Below are 19,598 nucleotides of genomic sequence, written 5' to 3' on the forward strand. Positions count from 1 at the left end.
CCCATTCCTCCACCCTGGCCCCTGCACTAACCCAACTATTTAACCTCTCCCGTTCTACTGGTATCTACCCCTCCACTTTCAAACATGCCATTATTCTCCCTCTCCTGAAGAAACCCTCTACAGACCCCTCCCTAGCGTCTAGCTACCATCCTATCTCCCTTCTCCCATATGTTGTCAAACTTCTTGAGCACCTTGTCTATGAAAGACTCGATCACCTGAACACCAACTCTCTCTTTGACACTCTCCAGTCTGGCTTTTGAGCTGCCCACACCACCAAAATAGCCCTTACTAAAGTGGCCAATGACCTCATCAGAGCTAAGTCTCAAGGCAACTTTTCCCTGCTCCTTCTCCTTGATCTTTCCTCTGCTTTTGACACAGTTGATCATCCCCTTCTAATACAAATCATGCGCTCCATTGGTATCTGTGACACTGCTCTCTCTTAGTTTGCTTCCTATCTGTCTGTCCGCTCCTTTCAAGTTTCTTTCAATGGTAATTTCTCCTCTCCCACTCTCCTTCCTGTTGGTGTTCCCCAAGGGTCAGTTCTTGGACCGGTTCTCTTTTCTCTGTACACCTCCTCTCTCGGTAGTCTCATATCCTCCTTTGGTTTACAGTACCATCTGTATGCTGATGACACTCAAACCTATCTGTCCACCCCTGACTTGTCTCCCTTAGTCCTGGATATGGTTTCATGTTGCCTGATGGCCATCTCATCATGGATGTCTGACCGATTCCTGAAACCTAACCTGGATAAAACAGAACTCATCATCTTCCCCCCTAAAATTCTGAATCACCCTATGACATATTTCTAACTGTTAACAACACTGTTATTCGGCCCTCCCCTCAGGCACATTGTATTGGTGTCACCTTCAACTCTGCCCTCTCATTTACCCCTCATATTCAGAACATTCCCAGGTTCTGTCATTTCACTTGCACAACATCTCCAAAATCCGCCCCTACCTGTCCCTAGAGACCACCAAACTCCTTGTACACGCTATTATTATATCTCGTCTGGACAACTGTACCCTGCTCTCTGGTATTCCACTAACCCGACTCTCTCCTCTGTAATCTATTACAGAGATTACAATCTAGGAGATTACTATAAAAGTTAAAGAATGAACAAAATACGTTAAAAATAAAAAAGTAAAAAAGAAAGTAATTCCCAAAGAAAACTTTAGACCAGGAAGTTGCTTCATAGACCTAAGACTAAGTATAGGACCAAAGGCCTGTGTACTTTAAATAAGGAAGAAATGTAGAGTGGAGATATACATGAGGTACAGAAGACTCTACAACCACCTTGCTTAACTGTTGTAGGCTGCCTTTTATGTTTTGTTTAATAATATGTTGACAGAAGCTATATTGTTTTTGAAACAAAAAAGAGACAGTTTACAAAATACTCACACCCAGGAGAAGAAAAAATACTGTTTTCTATAAATTTGTATTTCCTTTTATTTATTACTGTTTGTATATGTAATGTAAACTGTGTCTGTTTGCTCTATCTTTTGATTTTTGTAACCCTATATTTTTCATTATATTTGTACTTTCTGCCTGAGAATAATTAATATAAAAGTATTGAGCTGTTTTTTGCTCTAAAGAAAGCATGAATCTGATGTCTATTAAGTTTCCCACTAAGGAAATAATGAAAAATATTTAAAAACCTGCATATTCCAGATAGAAACTTATAAGACCAGACGATCCAGAGGATGGCAAAAACGAAAAAACAAAAAACAAAAACATTATAGAACATTTAGGTTTCTCACAAGCGTAAAAAATGTGTGTGGTGTGAGTTTGGATTAGAGGGTGCTTGTTGCTATGCTTGTTTCTTATTCTGTAATATCAAGTAATACATGTCCTTTGGAGGAGCTCCCAGTGCACATCCATGCAGTAAATATGCATGTAATCCTTTGACACACTACTATACATACACATAAAATTTGCAATGTTTTTGGAAAAGAAACACTCCTTTTCATTAGAAAATAAATAAGCCCATGTATTATAAGCAACACAGAAACAAACAACAATAGCCCTCTAGGAAAAAATAAAACTTGATAGCTCTATACCATTGCTTTTCCGGTTTGGATTTTCTATAACTTTTTTTACTTCATGTTCTTTCAAAATTTGTCTGAAATTCAAGGCTCCTGTGAAATAGGAAACAGTAGGCTCCAATGCATTAATATACCTGTAAATTTGAAAAAAAAAGATTATTTGTAATAATAATAATACATATTTATGTGTTCTTGGCCTATGACGCCTTTTTTTCTACAAATACTCTTAGCATCAAGATCTGTTTTGTTTTGTGTATCTCCAAAAACAATTATGGGCAATTTGTTTTTGTTTGTATTTAAATGTGTTAGTTTTGTGTTAAAGAACATATTTAAACAAATCCCTAGTCTCTAGATTAAATGTTAGCACAAAAGTAAAAAACAAAAGTAAAAAAGGTAGAAGGAAATACTGAATTTGTCTGCAATCTATCTATACAGTGGCATTCTCTAAAAGTCATTCAGCCCTAGTTCCTGAGCACATTATGGATACAATAAATGTGAACATAGAACAACCGCCTTTAATTGTAACTTTGTTCTTAGTAACCATTAAAAGTGACTCATTTATATCTTCTTCAGTGATTTCCCTCAGAATATTTATTGGGCCAGCAAAGATTGTGCATTTGCAACTGGGTTCTAATTAACTGCAAATACCATGGAAGTGTGTAATTAATCTTATTTACCTATGTCATTATTTACCAATTGCCACCTGCAATTGCAACTCCACAAGAAGTATGCACTGATATTTGCTTTATTCCTCTGGATTCTTTTATTCTCCATGTAGTCCCATTAGGCCTAATGTATTAAAGCTCTCCAAGACTGGAGAGGATACACTTTTATTGGTGAACCTGGGTGATTCAAAAAATCTGGAATTGATCTGGTCCATGACTGAAAACATTTGCTAACAAATGACAAATGAGTTTAAGAAGTCCATTCCAGGTTTTGCTGGACTTTAAGAAGTCCATTCCAGGTTTTCTGAATCACCCAGGTTCACTGATGAAAATGTATCCTCTCCAGCCTTGGAGAGCTTTAACCTCCCTAGCTGTTCATTTCTTTCCGGTTTTATATGTCTAAAAGCGGTACATTGTTTTTCATAAAAATATATTTTACAGTATAATATAAATAGTATGAGTATAATAAAGTTTGAAACACAAAATCATTTAAAAACAATAAATTGAATAAATTAAAAAATCCATATATTAACCACCTGGGCATTAAAACCAACTTAGTTCGGGATAAAAACACTTGCAAAAAGTGTTAAACCCGAACTTTTCTCAGGTGGTTAAAAATATGTTATATTGCAATCCGATTTTCATACATTGTATGACAATCGGATTACAACTGAAAGAAAATACTTACCCGGTCCCCGCAGCTCCTCCGGACACGTCTGTCCTCTTCCTTCTTCTCCCGGCGATGCAAAAAATGTAACACTTTTTGCATGGAAGTACGGAAGTTCGGAAAGAATTAGAGCACCCGGCGTTCGCGTACGCATCCCTCGGCGAGTCACTCTCGGGGTTACCGCTAGGGAGGTTAAAAAATCAGGCCCATTGTGTTTACATTGTAAAATATTTAATTATTTGTTCCGTCTCCACCAATGTGCACCATCACCACTACAACATTTCACACCAACAACCAACCAACACATTCTTTTCTGCCAACTGTATAGGCACAATTTTGAGCACATGCCACCAATGCACCAGTTTGCCTTTCTACACCTATCACCACTGCAGTGGCACTCTTTACTACACCCACATGCCCCCTTTTGCACTCTTTACCACTTCATTGACTTGCTCTTATGCACCTGCCACCACTACACATTTCTTAACTTTACACCTACCTGACAGCACACTCTTCCTTTGCCCACCACCACTGCACATGAGAACATTTTTTTTTGCAAGTGCCACGCGGGACCAGCTTGCATCTCAGCTGCCACCACATTGATGCACACTTTTGGACCTTCCACAACTGAGCCTATGCACCCTTTTAGGACTGGTGCCACTACTCCAATATGCATTTTTAAACATCAAAATAAATTAGTCCCAAAGGCAGTTTCAAAGGCAGTTTAGGGACACAAAGGTTTTTTTCAAAATTCACATATATAGTTTATTATAATTTAGACAACATGAATATTTAAAAAGGATTTTTTCGTGCATGAAATTTCATATACAATGCAACAAAGGGTATTTCACATCACCAGCGATACAAAAGCATTGTCATTTGATGAATATTTATAATAATGACTCGTTTCACGGAAATTATACGCTTTATCAGATCCCATTTGTTATCAAATAATGTCTCCATATAGTTGTATGTAGTGAAGAATAAGCAACCCATACATCAGCCCCAGTATCCTCCCCTTGATTGCTGCGTTCTGGAGCACTACCCCATAGAACAGGGGGAGATGACTCTCCTCCTTATGGGATGTTAAAATTGTCAGAATTGCGTCCATCCTGGACACACCTCTGCATTACTCACTCTTGTCTTCATAGGCAACCACTTCTGTATTTGACCCATTCAATCAACAGGCACATTTTATTATTTATCTGTTAAAAGAGTTTTGTTTAAACTGTTGGCACACAGGCATACAATGCTAATAATGCTATTATAAGTTTATCACAAGACAAAAATGTCAGTGTTTCAGAAATGTCATTGTTACTTACCAGTAGCAGGACTCTGCATGACCATCCCTTTTATATATGTATACTGTATTCCACACTGGCTTTATTGAATATCCACTATATTTCCAGAACTCATAAAAGAAATAGGTTATCTTTCTGGCTGGAATTAAAATGCGAGTCAGATTCTGTTTGTAATCACAAGACAGACCGAAGCTTCCTGCTGAAAGTAGTGGGACACCAAAAGTATTTTTTAGCCTAGTTAAAAGAAATAATATTATTAATTATCAGGAAACAATACATATCCAAACTTAAATGAATATATATATCTTTATTTCAAATGCTTTCTGCCCTGCCATTGTTCCCTCCTGTTGTACTACATAACACTACTCCTTTATGTCATCAAGATGCATAAAGGTGCGGTAGTTCTGCAGTACAGTAGAAGACTATTGGGAAGGTAGTTATTGCTACCTAACTATCAATAAATTGTGTGCATTGCCATTGGCTGTTTCATTCGCTCAAATGACCAACTGTTTCCACCTTTCTGCAGCCAGGCCCATTCTTGTACCCTGACAGTGTTTATCTAACTGGAAACTTAGGACCAGCATTGTGTGTGCGGTCCTAGGTAAAAAATGCATACGTAGACAAGTCTAACAGTGCACAAGGGTGCAAATGAGTTGGAAATGAGGTAGCAGGTGAGTTAGAAAAGAGGTTCCAGATAATCTGTTTATAGGGAATGCAGGGAACCTGTGTACAAAGGGTGCAAGGGGTGGAGGTAAGCTGAGTACAAGGAGTGCAGGGGAGAAAAGTGAGCTGTGGGTATTATAATAACTTTGACTTATGTGTACTTTGTATAAACTAAGTAGAAGAATTATTTTTAATTATATACTGTAAAGCCCCTCCCACTGACAGCAAAGTTTAGGAACAAACAGTATTCACCCCATTTTTTTCTCAAACTGTACTTTAAGCAGACCATTGTATTAAAAAGATTATTTAAAAGATTTAAGGCCCATATACACTTGTGTGTTTATTTTATTTTACATTATTTTTATACTGTTGACATGATTTTCTTTGCATGCATTTTGGTGCACCAAGGGTTATGTGAATTTCTTTGCTGCCAATTTGCGCTTTAGGATGCCTTTGAATTTATGGTAAATGGCATGAGTTGTTGTTTTACAAGAGAATAAACACAAACAAGTGTGAATGCAACCTTTATATATCACTTCAGCGTTACACTATACTCTTGGAATATGTAGCTAAGAAATGTTCAGCAAAACCTGCTTTGTTGTAAGAGCAGAAATTTGCTGAAAAAAATGCACAGCCCTATAACTTATTGATCCAATGTTAACTTTCAGCTACATGTAGATGTTCAGAAATATGTAGGTTGCCCCAGATGACCTAAAACAATATTTTCTGGCTATATTCAGTACTTTCTATGTCACTGACCTAAAAAGATCAAGCATTTAGTCAGAAAAAATTGGATTCCTGATATGCATACATTTTTAGATCAGTGACTCAAAAGTATTAAATTGTTTGGATTTAAAAAAAACAGCCAAGCAACTACCGCTTGCTAAAGGAATGTTCAGAGATGGCAGCCTAAAAATGTTCCTAGAACACGTTCCATTTAATTAAAAATCTGTGATTGCCTTATTATGCCACAATTAAATTTAATTTTAAGTTTATCATACTCACGAAAGTATCTGGTAAGTGGCATAGGTACAAGATGGACCAAGAATTGCACAGCCTAGTAAATTCATTCGCTGTGGAGAAAGAGTTAACATATGTCAGCATTAATTCTTCTTACAAAAGTCATGTCTCTAATTAAGGAAATACTTACTTTTAGAGTCTTCAGTTTTTCCACTCCTTCACAGCCACTAGATACACATCCTTGTGTGAAGTAGAGATCAGTTGAGAAGAATTGATAGTCTATGTTTAAAACAACATCTTTTCCTGTTTAAGAAATTGGAAATATGCTCATATTGAGATTCTTCAAAAAAAGATTTTATTGAGGAGCAAATAGACTGCACGATACAATATAAAGCAATAAGACAAGAAAGGTACATAATGAACCATCCGCAAGAAAACTTACTCTTTGAGCATTTCAAATTAGTTTTATATTAGCATACCATGTGATACCTAATAGTTCCAATCACCCTGAAAATGCATTTCTCATGGTGAACCATGGTAAGGAAAACATTAGCATTTTTATTGGACATTCAAAAGGTAGTATATAATTTTTAAGTATATAAACTGGATATAAAAATTATACAAATGCCTGGTAAAATGGCAGTTTTTTTGTGGTGAAAAACATCATGCTATGGTAATGTTTTTCTGTGTCAGAAAGATGAAATTGAATCAGAATCACTGAATCAGAAAAAAAAAGAAAAAAAAAAGGATGGATTGTACTGAATATGAGGCAATTCAAAACCTGATTTAGTATGGCAAAGATTAGAGACTTGGAAGAAGGGTCACTATCTAAAACTATTCTATGTCTAGTTAGAATAGGTACAACGTCCAGAGTCTACACACGTGGAAATGGATACCATTCTATTCATAATTTACATGTACACTAATGTCTTAACTGTTGTATTTTTTACTAATATAATTCATGTTGATACTTTAATTATAGATTACTAAGGTGTATTAGTAATTGTATTATACAATCTATGTGATTATTACATGTTTTTCTTCATATAAAGAAGCCTTTCATTTGGCCACACACAAAACCCCTCCTGTTTCTCTCTTCTTTCTTCCTGTGGTTTCTTGCTGCTTAGCACTACTTTGGTCAATGGAGAGACTTAGTAAAGCCAGGATAAAGGTGAATAAGAAAGTAGGTTGCTTTATTGTCTGTAATTGTGGCTTGCTGATCGCCACAAGGAATTTAAAGTGGGGGCATGGCAATATTTGCGAGGAGATGGGGTTCATTTTATTGCTATTGGTAATGATATGTGATGTTTGGGTTTAGGAGAGGGTATTCAGCAGGCCATGATGCGGTGGGGGCGCTTGGGAGCAGAAGGTGATTGTTTGAACGCTATGGTGGTTTAGGTCCTGGAGGGCAGCATTAGGAGTGTGGTCAAAAAGGTGGGAGAGTCATCTCGGTATGGCATCTCCTTAATGTAAAGTTGATGGTGTATGGTTTTGGTAGTAGTAAAAGGGGGGCAGCAAGTAAGGTTTTGTTCCCTAGCCGTTGGTAGTACGGTGCGGCTCAGAACAAAAATATATGGGTGTTGCAGAACCCCCCACCCACAATAGGAAACGGCAAAAAAAAAATGCCCTTTTGTGCACTTTCAAATGTTGGAAGCTATGATATCAAATACCAAGTCAAGGAATACATGATAAACAAACATTAATTTGGCTTTTCCTCAAAAAATGTTGCCTGTGGCATTTTGCTGACAGTAGGAGGGACATAGTAAGGTAGAACCCAAGCCAATTCTCTTTATGCATAGCACACCTGATTTACGGTCTTTGAACCAACATAATATGCTTTATTTACTGTGCCACAACATATTTTTGACAGACAGAATTTAATCACTTGAGGTAACACTTTGACTAAACCCCAAAAATGATTTTACCAAAAAACAAATAAAAAATAGAGCACTTTCAGCAACATGAATTGTTGAGATAATATACACCTTGTGTAACTGGGTGTTACTTGATGGGAAACATTTGTGATCGTATATATATTGCACCCAAATGTATATGGCTCCAAAGAAGACATGGTTGTCTTCTATTATGCTTTTCTAAAAGAAGAAAACCAGGGTCCTGAAGCTGGTCAGTAATAGGTTTGTAAGGTTGATTACCCATGTCTGGCTTTTCCACATGTGCAAGGTGAGACACAAGTGTGTTATTTAGGCTAGCAGGCCATGGGAATAGAGAGCTCTGTATCTAATCTGTATCTGGAGGCTGCACTTCATTACTGTTCAATCATGTGAAATTTCCTACTAGTGTAAGTTAGTGTAACTTAACCTCTTTTTTCTAAGGATTGTGCCCTTTTTTTCATTTTCCCTTTTAGATAGTGCTACAGAGTGAGAGGTAGCAGAAGCCAGATGGCTAATGTTTATTTTATCGTTTGGGCAGCAGCCTGGGACTGAATCTCTCTCTCTGTTGAACATGTCTTGAAACTTTTAGAAGATGCCGATATACCATAAGCTTTAGGCATACATAGAAAACTGTTGTCCTACAAAATGGTGGCCAGAATAGGATTGCCGATACTGTGTTTGGTACAAATAACTGCAGGCCAACGGGAGCCCAAAACCTTGCAGTGAGAAACAAATGCTAGGCATCAAGACCCCCATAGCACAGCAAATATCAGGCAGTGAGTAGTACATAAGGACATGGTGCCCAGTACTCAGATTGCAGGAATATCCAAGATGGTCAGACATACTGAAGCAGAGGTTGTTAGGGGGGACTGGAGGACTCATGCTTAAGTGACAGCACTATTACAGAATTGATTGACAGAGACAGACAAACAGTTCAAACATAGCACTTTCTGCAGAAAATGGCCCCACATGATGATACGGTAACTTTCCTATATACATTTGAATGCACTCCACTGTGAAAGGACCAGTGCAAATCATATTAGGCAAACCTAATTCTGTCAATTCTTTTTTTTATTTTTATATATACATTCTTTATTTATTTTGAGAGAGTAGGTCAGTACACATCATATAACAAAGAATATTTACAAAATAACATTGTTCTTCAAATTTGTACATTCCGCATGACATAACAATGTTTACAGATCAGAATCAACAAAAAATAAATATGTGCTATCACATTGTACAATATAAACAGTTTCAACCATACTCTCCTTCCTTTTTCCATTTTCTTGAGGTACATTTGTAATGGTCTGACTAGGTTTACTAGGTAATCTGACTAGGTTTAGGTCAATGTTGGTAGGTTGGTTCTCTCCACAGTTTGGATCACAGTTTAGTAATGAGATTAGGGGGTAGTTCGTGCATGGTTTAGGGTCTTTTCCCTCCTTAACGATAACCATTATTTTGAGCACATAATGTATCTTTTGGTACGGTCTCTCCTTCTGGTTTGGCATTGAAAGCTTTGAGGAAGTGGGTAGATAGTATTTGGTAAAAGGATTTATAATAAGGCATGGTCAGTCTGTCAGGACCTAGAACTTTGCCTCTGATAGAGTGGCCAATAACTCCTCAACCGCAAGAGGGGCTTCTAATCTGGCTCTAACAGCAGCCCTGGGCATTGAAGGTAAAGTTTGTATATGTTCTTGTTTGGAAGTCACAGAAACCAAGGAAGGAGAAGAAAAAAGGTTCAGTTTGCTATAGGAGCCCGCCTGTTTGCAAAACGCCCTGGCCAGTAATTGTCCTGGCTTATAACTATATTTGTAGAAAGCTCAATGACATTTTGACAGAACCATTTTTGCTTTTTGTGACATTAGGGATTTCTCTTGCCTCATCCGATTCAATTGCCACTGTTCTAGAAAGAGTTTATGAGAGGATTCTAGTCTAGCTATTCTGGAAAGTAGAATTTCAATATTTTTCGCTTTACCCTTTTTAATTCTAGCCACGTGTTTGATCAGAATACCACAGAAAAAACATTTATGAGCTTCCCATACTGTCAGTGGGCTTAAATCAGGTGTAGCGTTTGTTGGGAAAAAGTTTGTGAGTTCAGCGGTTACATTTGCTAACACCCCTGGTTCTTTTAGTAGTTGTTTGTTAAGCCTCAAATTTCGTGAAAAACTGATCTGGGAAGGTAGGTGAACATCTGCGAACACAAGGGAGTGGTCTGAGATGAACTCTTCAAACATCTATCAGCTAAAATTCGAATAAAAGTAATTGCCGGATCGGCCAGCGGGCTTTAGGCCAGAACAAACTACCAGCTAGTTTGTATCTAGCCTAAAGGTTGGAGTTTGCCGACCTCTATTCTAAAAGATGTAGCTGACCGATATTTGGAAAGTAAAGACTAGCAAATATGTATTGTTTGTTCTGGATTAACTTTTTGACAAATAGGTATCACCCTTCTGGATCAGTCTTATCTTGGCAGTACCATGATGGAGATCTGACCACCTGTATGCTAACCCCCCCTAGATTTTGAGTCAAGACAGAAGAGGATAACTATACAGATATCTGCTTTTTCTTTTTTTTAAGTGTGTTTCCTGAATTAAACAAACATGATCATGTTCATTAAGTATCATAGACCTCTTGGATGGATAGTGAAGGCCTTTTACATTGTATGAAAGAACTTGGAATACATCTATTATGTCCTAAATTGTTTGAGGTAAAGTTTGAAATTCAGAGAGATCGGGTTGTGGAGGGGAGGGGGTGATCTCCTTAAGAGAGCGGGGCCTGTAAGGATGGGTAAGATTATGAGTGAACAACAAAAACTTCTCAGAATGCACTGGGGCCTAAGTGGGGTTGGAGCCTGAACTGGCTTTGAGTAGGCAGAGAATTTCTAGTAAGACGATGTGTAAGCTGCATATATTAACATAATATATCACAAGAAGCACACCTGCACAGTGTTGACCACATGAAGAACAAAATGTAAGGGATCACCGTCATGGCTCTACAGCGCGGGGTGGGCCCTCTGTGTCACCAGCCCAGTGGGTGGAGACGTACATGAGGAGCAGAGTCTAAGCAACAGCTCGGCCTTCTCCAAAGCCTCTAGAGATGAGAATGTTTTTTTGCAAACTGCTGCCATGTTGCAGCCCCCGTGCCCGCCAAGGCAGGTGACTGCTAACTAGCTATCAGGAACAAAGCAAGGTGCAAGAGAATGGTCAGACAAGCCAAAGGTAAGGGCAGGTAGCAATCAGGAAAAGTCAGGAAACAAGCTGGGGTCGGTACACGAATACGTAAAGAACAGGAGGCACAAACAGGAACAGCAGAAACCTGAACTCCTTCTCCAGGCAACTTTCTGTTGCCAGTCACTTCCTTATAAAGCAAAGGTCATGTTAAAGATGGACCGTGTGACCTGAAGACATCCATGTCTGCCAGCAGGTGAAGTGCGCCTGCCGAACACTCTAGTACCTGAACAGAGCTCGTGCTGGTAGCAGGGGAATGCAAGGTGGGTGACACTAAGGAGGGCACAGGTCCCCTGGTCCTGTGGAATCTGTGACAGTCACATGTCGGCTGGCCCGGGCGCAATTCAGTGAGGTCAGCCAAGATGCGACCCCCCCCCCATCACTCAGAACCCATGGGGAGCTGTGGAAATGTTATATTAACATACATTCAAGTATTCAACTAGAAAAACTTGCTAAAACATGAAGAACAATCGTCAATTGTATGACAGTACATTTACGAACCGTTCTTGGACTTTGAAAGAGCCATGTGGAGTAGTAGGCACAGGCCTACACTCAAAAGCCATATGAATGCCGTTGTTCCGGGTGGGCTTCTATTCTGGCTGGCAGTTTCTCAGTGTGTCTTGAGAACTGTGGCTTAAGTGACGTCATCATTCAGTGGATTGTAGAGGTTGGTGTCAGCAATTGGAACGCCTGGAAGGCCAAAAATTTGTAGATTGAGGGATGCGAGAGCTTGCTGCATCATCTGGAAAGGTAAGCCAGTTTGGTACATCTATCTGGTTAATGCAGAGGAAGCTGAAAAGATCTGGTATTTGACTGTGGGAATGCAGGGAGAAGTGGCTATTCGCCTTTCAGACCTGGATGTGGATTTCGGAGGACAATTCTCCTAATGAGTAAGGTTAAGTATGAGAGGTCAAGCAGTAGTTGGATAGTTGCCCTATCAAATTTCAGTGGACCTGGTTTCTATACATGTTGCATTATTTCCTCTTTTTGTGCAAATAAATGTACACGGCAAATCACATCTCTGGGGCGATCTGGGGTGGAATGGGTGGCTCAGCCCACTCTGTGTACTCTATCAAGTACCAGTTTAGAGGTGGGGCTCTGTCTAGAATTTTGTTAAGAATGGTTTGTTCTGTGGCTTGTAAATCAGGTGCTTTTGTGGCTTCCAGTATTCCCCTCAGCCTTATAAAGTTACGTCTATTCCTGTTTTTAATTCAAAGTTGCATGGAGATTACATGTGGCTAGGTTTGGTGGCTCCATTTTCGAGGCTGCATGAAGTTCTCTGTTTGAATCGGCTGACTGGAAAAAACACTGCAGGTCTGAGGATACTGACTGCGTGGGACTGATTCCCGACCTCTGAGGGTGACCTCTGAGAGTGTTTCAGAGCCAGGTGAGTGATTCTTCTCTCCCAGAACTCTCACAGGATGCTGCCATTTGGCGCCATGCTTAGCTATGCCCCCCCCATTCAGCCATTTCTAACAGGGGAATCAGGCCATGCATACTTTTTTTTGGATCTGAAGAAGCTGTCTAGGATTATGAAAAATTTAAGCTGGAAATCCTTTTTTGCTTGAATATCCCAGTGATAGTACAGGCCCAAAGAGTCCATCACTGGTCCTACCAAAAAAGCATACCAATAAATCTCCAAGCACCCAAATGCAGGATCTCTGCTACCTAGTTCAGAAAAGGGTACAGCCAGAAATGGTAGGGAGTGTTACCATGGATCAATTCCTGACATTGCAACACAAATTGTGAAAGTGGGCCAGACGGCAAAACGTTTATTAAATAAATAAATAGAACCAAAGTCTATTTTACAGGAAAAGAAAAGATCAAAGCAAAATCAGACAAGATCATAGATAAAAAGAGGAAAATTGGAAAATATAGGGATAAAGGATGATAAGGAAAAGAATTGACTGTAGTATCAGATGTCCACGTTGTTTGAATAATTACTTTTATTAAAGAGGTGGATGTGGCAGGGAGAGATGAAACGAGTATCTGATGCAAAGGATCCCAAACATGCATCAGTGAGAATGCTAGTTAGTTTTTTATTGACTAAAAAATTGCATAATCACAGTAATGTTCCCAAATTGCTTTCACCAAATGCAGGTGATATTTTTCTTAGCTGGTGTCACTACCAAGCAAAATAAGAATAGTGTATCCACTATTAAAGTGGAGTGCAACAGAATTAACCATTGAACACTGACTTGTACTTCTGTTAATATATGGATGTTCTTGGAAATGCCTGGGACAATTTTATGTCCCAGATATAACAGAAATGTAAGGAAGCACAACCAAACATATCCAAAACTAGCTCATTCATTTTTAAATTTAGATTAATCTTGGAGAAGAAATCACTTATCCACTGGCACATGAAATTCTTCAAAAAGTATATTTCAGAAAGCATCAATCCCTCTGGACTGGATTCCAAATCTTTCTAAACATATACCACAAGGAGTGGATTATGACTGATTCGGAAAATGTTCTCAAAGAATGTTCTAATAAATTCATGTAACTACCTATTGCTTACTATAAAAGGGAACTTGAAAACCTAGAATCAGAAATCAAAGAAATGTATGTACAAAACCTCAAACTTATTGAATCACCAGAGTTCAATACCAAACACTAAAACAACACCTGGAAAGATTTGACATTGCTATATACAATAAAAAAGACAAAACATTTCAAAAGGACAAGTGGGCATTTTTAGGAAAAAAGCATAAAAGTGTGAATCTACGAAAATCACAAACTCTGGACCCCAACCCACATCTACTCACACCTCTGCCTAGCCTCAACCACCCCCTCCCACATTTAACATTACAGTTACTACCACCCAAGTATTTCCTGGTATTCCAACACAAGGAAAAACACGCTATAAAAGCGATCTAAGTGATCCCACACCCTTACCATTCAGACGTTAACGCAACCCCCACCCAGTTCACCAATGTCTATAGCACTGAATTTGCCAACTGACATCTCATCTGCGAATAGTACATTTGCCACTCATAACATTCTGGATACAAACACCGATACACAGACGATCACGGATATTTTTATTCCAAATTCTCCTACCCATACTTCCCCACCTCCCCAGATTTTGTGCTATTACCTCCCATCTCCCTACCTCATACCACATTTACCTTGTGAGCCGGCCCAAAAACATGCACTCAGGATTCTTTTTAGGGACACTATCAAAAAATATACCATCCCCAAAAGGATCGAAAGGGTCAATCCACAGTTTTTTCTCCAAAATTCCAAACAAAAATCCATAGATCCATAGATAAAGTCCTAGAAATTTTAAATCTATCCTCCCATAAACTCGTGAGGAGGAAAGTGACTTAAAAATGGGCCTATCGTTCTACCCCTCATGCAGGTTGAATACATTTGAACTAATTAAAGATGTCCACTTATTCGCTGGGAACCTGACTTTAAAACTCATGTTTTAGAGCTCTCAAAAACCCAATGTACCACAAAATTACTCTGACCTAAAAGACCTTAAAATCTACGACTTCAGGACTACTAAAGCATTACAGGAACTTTTCAATGAAAATGAAAACTCTAGTGCCTGAGGGGAGGGGACTTCTCCCCCCCCCAAAAAAAATCCCAAAATCCACATTCTACCCACCTCTCTTATACAATGGCCTAGGTATCATACAATGTCAGGTAGGCAGGGCTGCCAACTTACCAGATTTTTCCTCAAATACCTACTTTAAACTGCTTTAGCACACACACACATATATATATATATATATATATATATATATATATGGTCAAGGTCATCCCTTGAGGACTACCAGAGAAAGCAGTGGGAATGAATGCTATCTTAGATGACCAAAGCAATCAGTCACTAGCAAGCCCAGAATTCTTTGACCTCTTCATCATTAAAGGGGAAGCCCATTTCTACACGCTGAGCACATGTGCTGGTCAAGTAAACGTTTCAGGTAGAATGGCCTATGGATTTAAAACAGCCTTTGTCTATAGGAACACAGTTTCTATTTCCAGCACTCATTAAATGTGATCAGCTGCCGAACAGGAAAGAGGTTCCCACTCCTGAAGCTGCACTTCACCAATCCTATCTCCGCACGTAGCTGAGTACATTTTTTCTCTTGACTAGGAATCAAAAATTTTAATCATGTTGGGTAGAGATATTCCAAGAGTTCACAAGGTACATGAACAGTGCAGTGGACCTAATGATGTTCCTTATGCCCAAAAGCTTGATTTGGGCTAGGTTGTAATTGGTAATGTCTGTTTAGACAACAAATAAAGACTTTACTATGTAAACACATGCAAGACAAAACTATTAGAAGATTTACGTACTTCTCTATACAAAACGTTGTTCATGCCACTATCTTGTGAATCATAAGCCTGAACCTAGCCTAAAGCTGCTCTGTGATGCACAACAAGACACATCTAATGATGACTTTGGTGATGCAATCTTTCATACTAGTTCCAATAGCTGGACAGCTCCTCTACCCTTCTGCAATCCAAGAGCTATTCTTCCAAACAACCGAGAACAAGCTATTTCCTGCTTTGCATGAGGTGAGGTTTGCCTAACTAAAGAAGACTCTAAAAAACAAGCCTGTCATAAGGGAACATTCTGTGGCATTTATGCAGAAGATTTTAGACAATTTTCACACAGAAAGGTGAGGAGTGCTGGTAAACCATCCACGCAAGCCAGGGCAGTTTAGAATTGTTTTTGACCCAAAAGCACAGTTCATGTCACTCTAAATAATGTACTGCTTACAGGTCCAAATTTGACCAAAAACCCCAGAGGAGTGCCAATATCCAGCAGATGTTCCATTGTTATGTTTTTCGAGAAGATCACAGAAATTATCTTCGATTTATATGGCATAGTCGCTATTCCAAAGAAAATCAGATAATTTCTGTGATCTTTATGATAGCATCACAAAATATTGCATAAGAGTTCATGTCTTCAGTAATCGTCCATCTCCAGCAGTAGCAACATATGGGTTAAAAAGAACAACTAGGGAAGGAGAAAAGGAGTTTGGATTTGACATCCGACAATTCAAAGAAAAAGACTGATGGTCTCAAGTTTTTGCCAACACATAAGGAATATGCTGATCTGCTGAAAAGAACAGCTTTTGCCCCCGGTTAATTTAAGGCTTCACAAAATTGTATCTAACAAAAGTGAGGTAATGAAGGCTTTTTATCTTGATGACCCTGCATTGGACTTGAACAACCTGGACCTAGTATAAGACATTTTACCCACACAAGGAAGTCTTGGTTTACATTGGAGTGTAAATTCAGATTATTTGTCTTTCAGGTCTGAACTGGAGAGAAGCCAGTTGCCAGGTGTGGAGTGCTCTGTCATCAATAGCCTTTATGATCCTATAGGTTTTGTGACACCAGTAACATTACAAGGGAAACGTATACTCCAACAGCTGTTATAACAAATAACAGACTGGGATGCTCCATAACCAACAAACATACAGCCCAGGTGGTAACAATGGAAAAATTCCCTAAAAGTTACTCTTCCAGCTCCGTCACTGACAGCAAAACAAAAGAGACGTATATGTTTTCTGATGCACCCATAGATGCTATTGCAGTACTTGCTTACCTAAAAGGTAAGCTTTGTCTCCAAGAACAGCACACACTGTCCCAAGACTTATCACCAACGATGTTCACGGTAAAGATGCCAGAATTCATGGTGGAAGTAAAGACTGCCAGAGATGGGGGTTGTGAAAACCTCTCAGACCTATTCAAAGAGACTGTTTTACTTCTACCTGTAGAGAATAGTTGCCATACTGTGCTGGATGTTGAACCTTAAAGGATGCCTTAAGAGATGACTTCACAGATAAGAATCAAGAATATTGTTGTTTATAATTGTATTATCTCCTTTCTCTTTTTTTGTCTTACAGATTACGATGCCAAGAACCACAATTTGCTTGTTAATTATTGTAGCATTACTATTGAATTATATTGTATATTATTAGTGGTATCTACAGATACCAGACGGGGAGCGTGTAATCACAATAGCCTGTTTATCCCATTTGTGGGTTGGTATGTTCCAATCCCCCTACTATGGTTAGATAGTTAGTATCTCCCACCTGTCATTTTCTTACTGTAAATGGTTTACTAGTTGCTTCAGTCATAGGTAGTTAGGGCTGAAAATTTATCAGATTTTACCTCCAAAACCTAATTTAAACTCTGCTGTAACCTACTCTTTGGAACATCCACGCAGTGTGTTGGCGAGCAAAGCTATCTCCCTTCAGCGTCATTCAGCAAGAAGATATGCCATCCATACAGACTGGGTCACACGATGGGTAACAAGCACAAATCGATAATGGTGTCAGAGTACGGTTAAAGGGAATAAAGGATGGTAGAGACAAATGACTATGGTTTTGTCCTAAATAGTTAAAGCAGAGATTTGGGAAAAGCATAGTATTTACCAGTTGTTTAATAGTGGCTATCTTTATATAACAGCAAAATGTTTGAATAGGTGGATTATTAGGACCTCAAGTAAGACAACATTAGAGGGCTTCTAGATAGTGATAGCAATATGATGGTAACAGGCTCATTGTAACTGGATGGCATCCCCTCGTGGGGACACCTGCGTGACAATGTGGGCGCACATAGAATCGTTGTGTGCCCATACCGGGGGATGGAAAGTCAGAGCAGGATAGATCCTGCTCCTGTCCCCGGTAAGAAAGCGGAGAGGGCAACAAGGAGAGAAAGGGGAGGGAAAAGACAGGGAGGGGAGGGGGGTGTCAAGAGTGACCAATACATTGAATGACTTGTTGTAGATAGGGGAGGGGGAGAATACTATTGTATTGACAAGCCACAAATGAATAAATATGGGAATCACAATAGTGTCTAATCATGTACATGATGTAATTGATAGTGGTTACATAGTATCCTAATAGAGTAATGACAATACCTTCAGTATACATATAATACAGAGATACGTGGTTACACATGGGTGACAACATTGCCTGGCAGGGTACAGTTAGGTCCATAAATATTTTGACAGAAACAATTTTTTTCTAATTTTGGTTCTGTACATTACCACAATTAATTTTAAATGAAACAACTTTTTCCTCTATTTACTTTCATGCAGTCTTCTTCATAGTAGACTTGGATATTGATACACCTACTTCCTGGAGAGTGTTGTTCACTTGGTTGGCTGTTGTGAAGGGGTTTCACCATGGAAATGATTCTGCATTCATCCAACACTGATGTCTTCTGTATCTTCTGTCTTCTGTCAGGTCTTTTGGCGTTGCTGAGTTCACCAGTGCTTTGTTTCTTTCTCATGATGTACCAAACTGTAGATTTTGCCACTCCTAATATTGTAGCAATTTATTTTTCTAACTTATGTGCACCTAACTGAAATGTTATCATGGTAGAAAGGATGACATGTGACAATAACAATGGTATTACAGAATATGAAGGGGGGCCAAATATCATGCAGGCCCTAATTGTTACACAAACAAGTCTTAAGACATCATAATATTCTTTCATAAATTTAAAAGATCATGCATTTGTTGAATTCTATAAGGAGACTAGTTTGCAAAATATTCTTTCAAATTAGTAGTCATCATTTACATTATCATTGTATGATTTAAGGCATCAAATGTCACTTATATTAGCGGGTCAGTTGCATCAATATATTGACCATACCTTTTATTCGTAGTTCTGTTTGAAGTTTTCTAAGTCCAAGTTCCACTGCAGTTTTTATAGCTTCCATGTTCCACTCTGTTGTAGAGTCATTCAGCATTATAACATTAAGAGTATAGTTGCCATTTTTACACATTGACGTTAGCTGGGTTGGTAGCCATAAAATAACGTACACAAAAAAATATACTGTTGGATTTACCATCTTGCATTACTGATGTTTGCTAAAATATTTGTGCAGATGTCAGTGATGCTTCCTTTATAATAAGAATTGCTAGGTCTGATGATCACCACCCTCTTCCTTTACCTCCCATTTTCGACTTGTCTGGTCACCTATTAACAGCTACAGATAACACAAAGTGGTATATTTGTAAAGGGAAAGGTCAGGGCCATTAAACTTGTCAGAAAGTGTGTGCCATTAGAAAGAATGATTTTTTAGGGGAACAGTGACTTTTAATGCAAGATCGCCAGTACAAAGCTGTCGGATAAGCGCGGCTCCGTGCGCGAGCTTTTTCAGTTGCTGAATAGGGCGATCGCGCACGATTCCGGATCGCTAAT

General features: G+C 38.8%; 1 protein-coding gene across 1 annotated transcript in view; it reads right to left on the reverse strand.

Annotated features, from left to right (window-relative positions):
- Positions 1-19,261, reverse strand: part of GUCY2C (guanylate cyclase 2C) — a 116,320-nt gene extending 97,059 nt beyond the window's left edge. Inside the window, exons 1-5 of the mRNA XM_072420228.1 lie at positions 19,047-19,261; positions 6,489-6,601; positions 6,344-6,411; positions 4,697-4,909; positions 2,058-2,176 (exon numbers count right to left, since the gene is read on the reverse strand). Coding sequence (XP_072276329.1) covers positions 2,058-2,176; positions 4,697-4,909; positions 6,344-6,411; positions 6,489-6,601; positions 19,047-19,245 — 712 coding nt within the window. The 5' untranslated portion in view covers positions 19,246-19,261. The remainder of the gene's footprint in view (positions 1-2,057; positions 2,177-4,696; positions 4,910-6,343; positions 6,412-6,488; positions 6,602-19,046) is intronic.
- Between the last annotated feature and the right edge of the window lie 337 nt (positions 19,262-19,598).

The sequence above is a fragment of the Pyxicephalus adspersus genome, chromosome 8, assembly GCF_032062135.1.
Source record: "Pyxicephalus adspersus chromosome 8, UCB_Pads_2.0, whole genome shotgun sequence".
Taxonomy (NCBI): domain Eukaryota; kingdom Metazoa; phylum Chordata; class Amphibia; order Anura; family Pyxicephalidae; genus Pyxicephalus; species Pyxicephalus adspersus.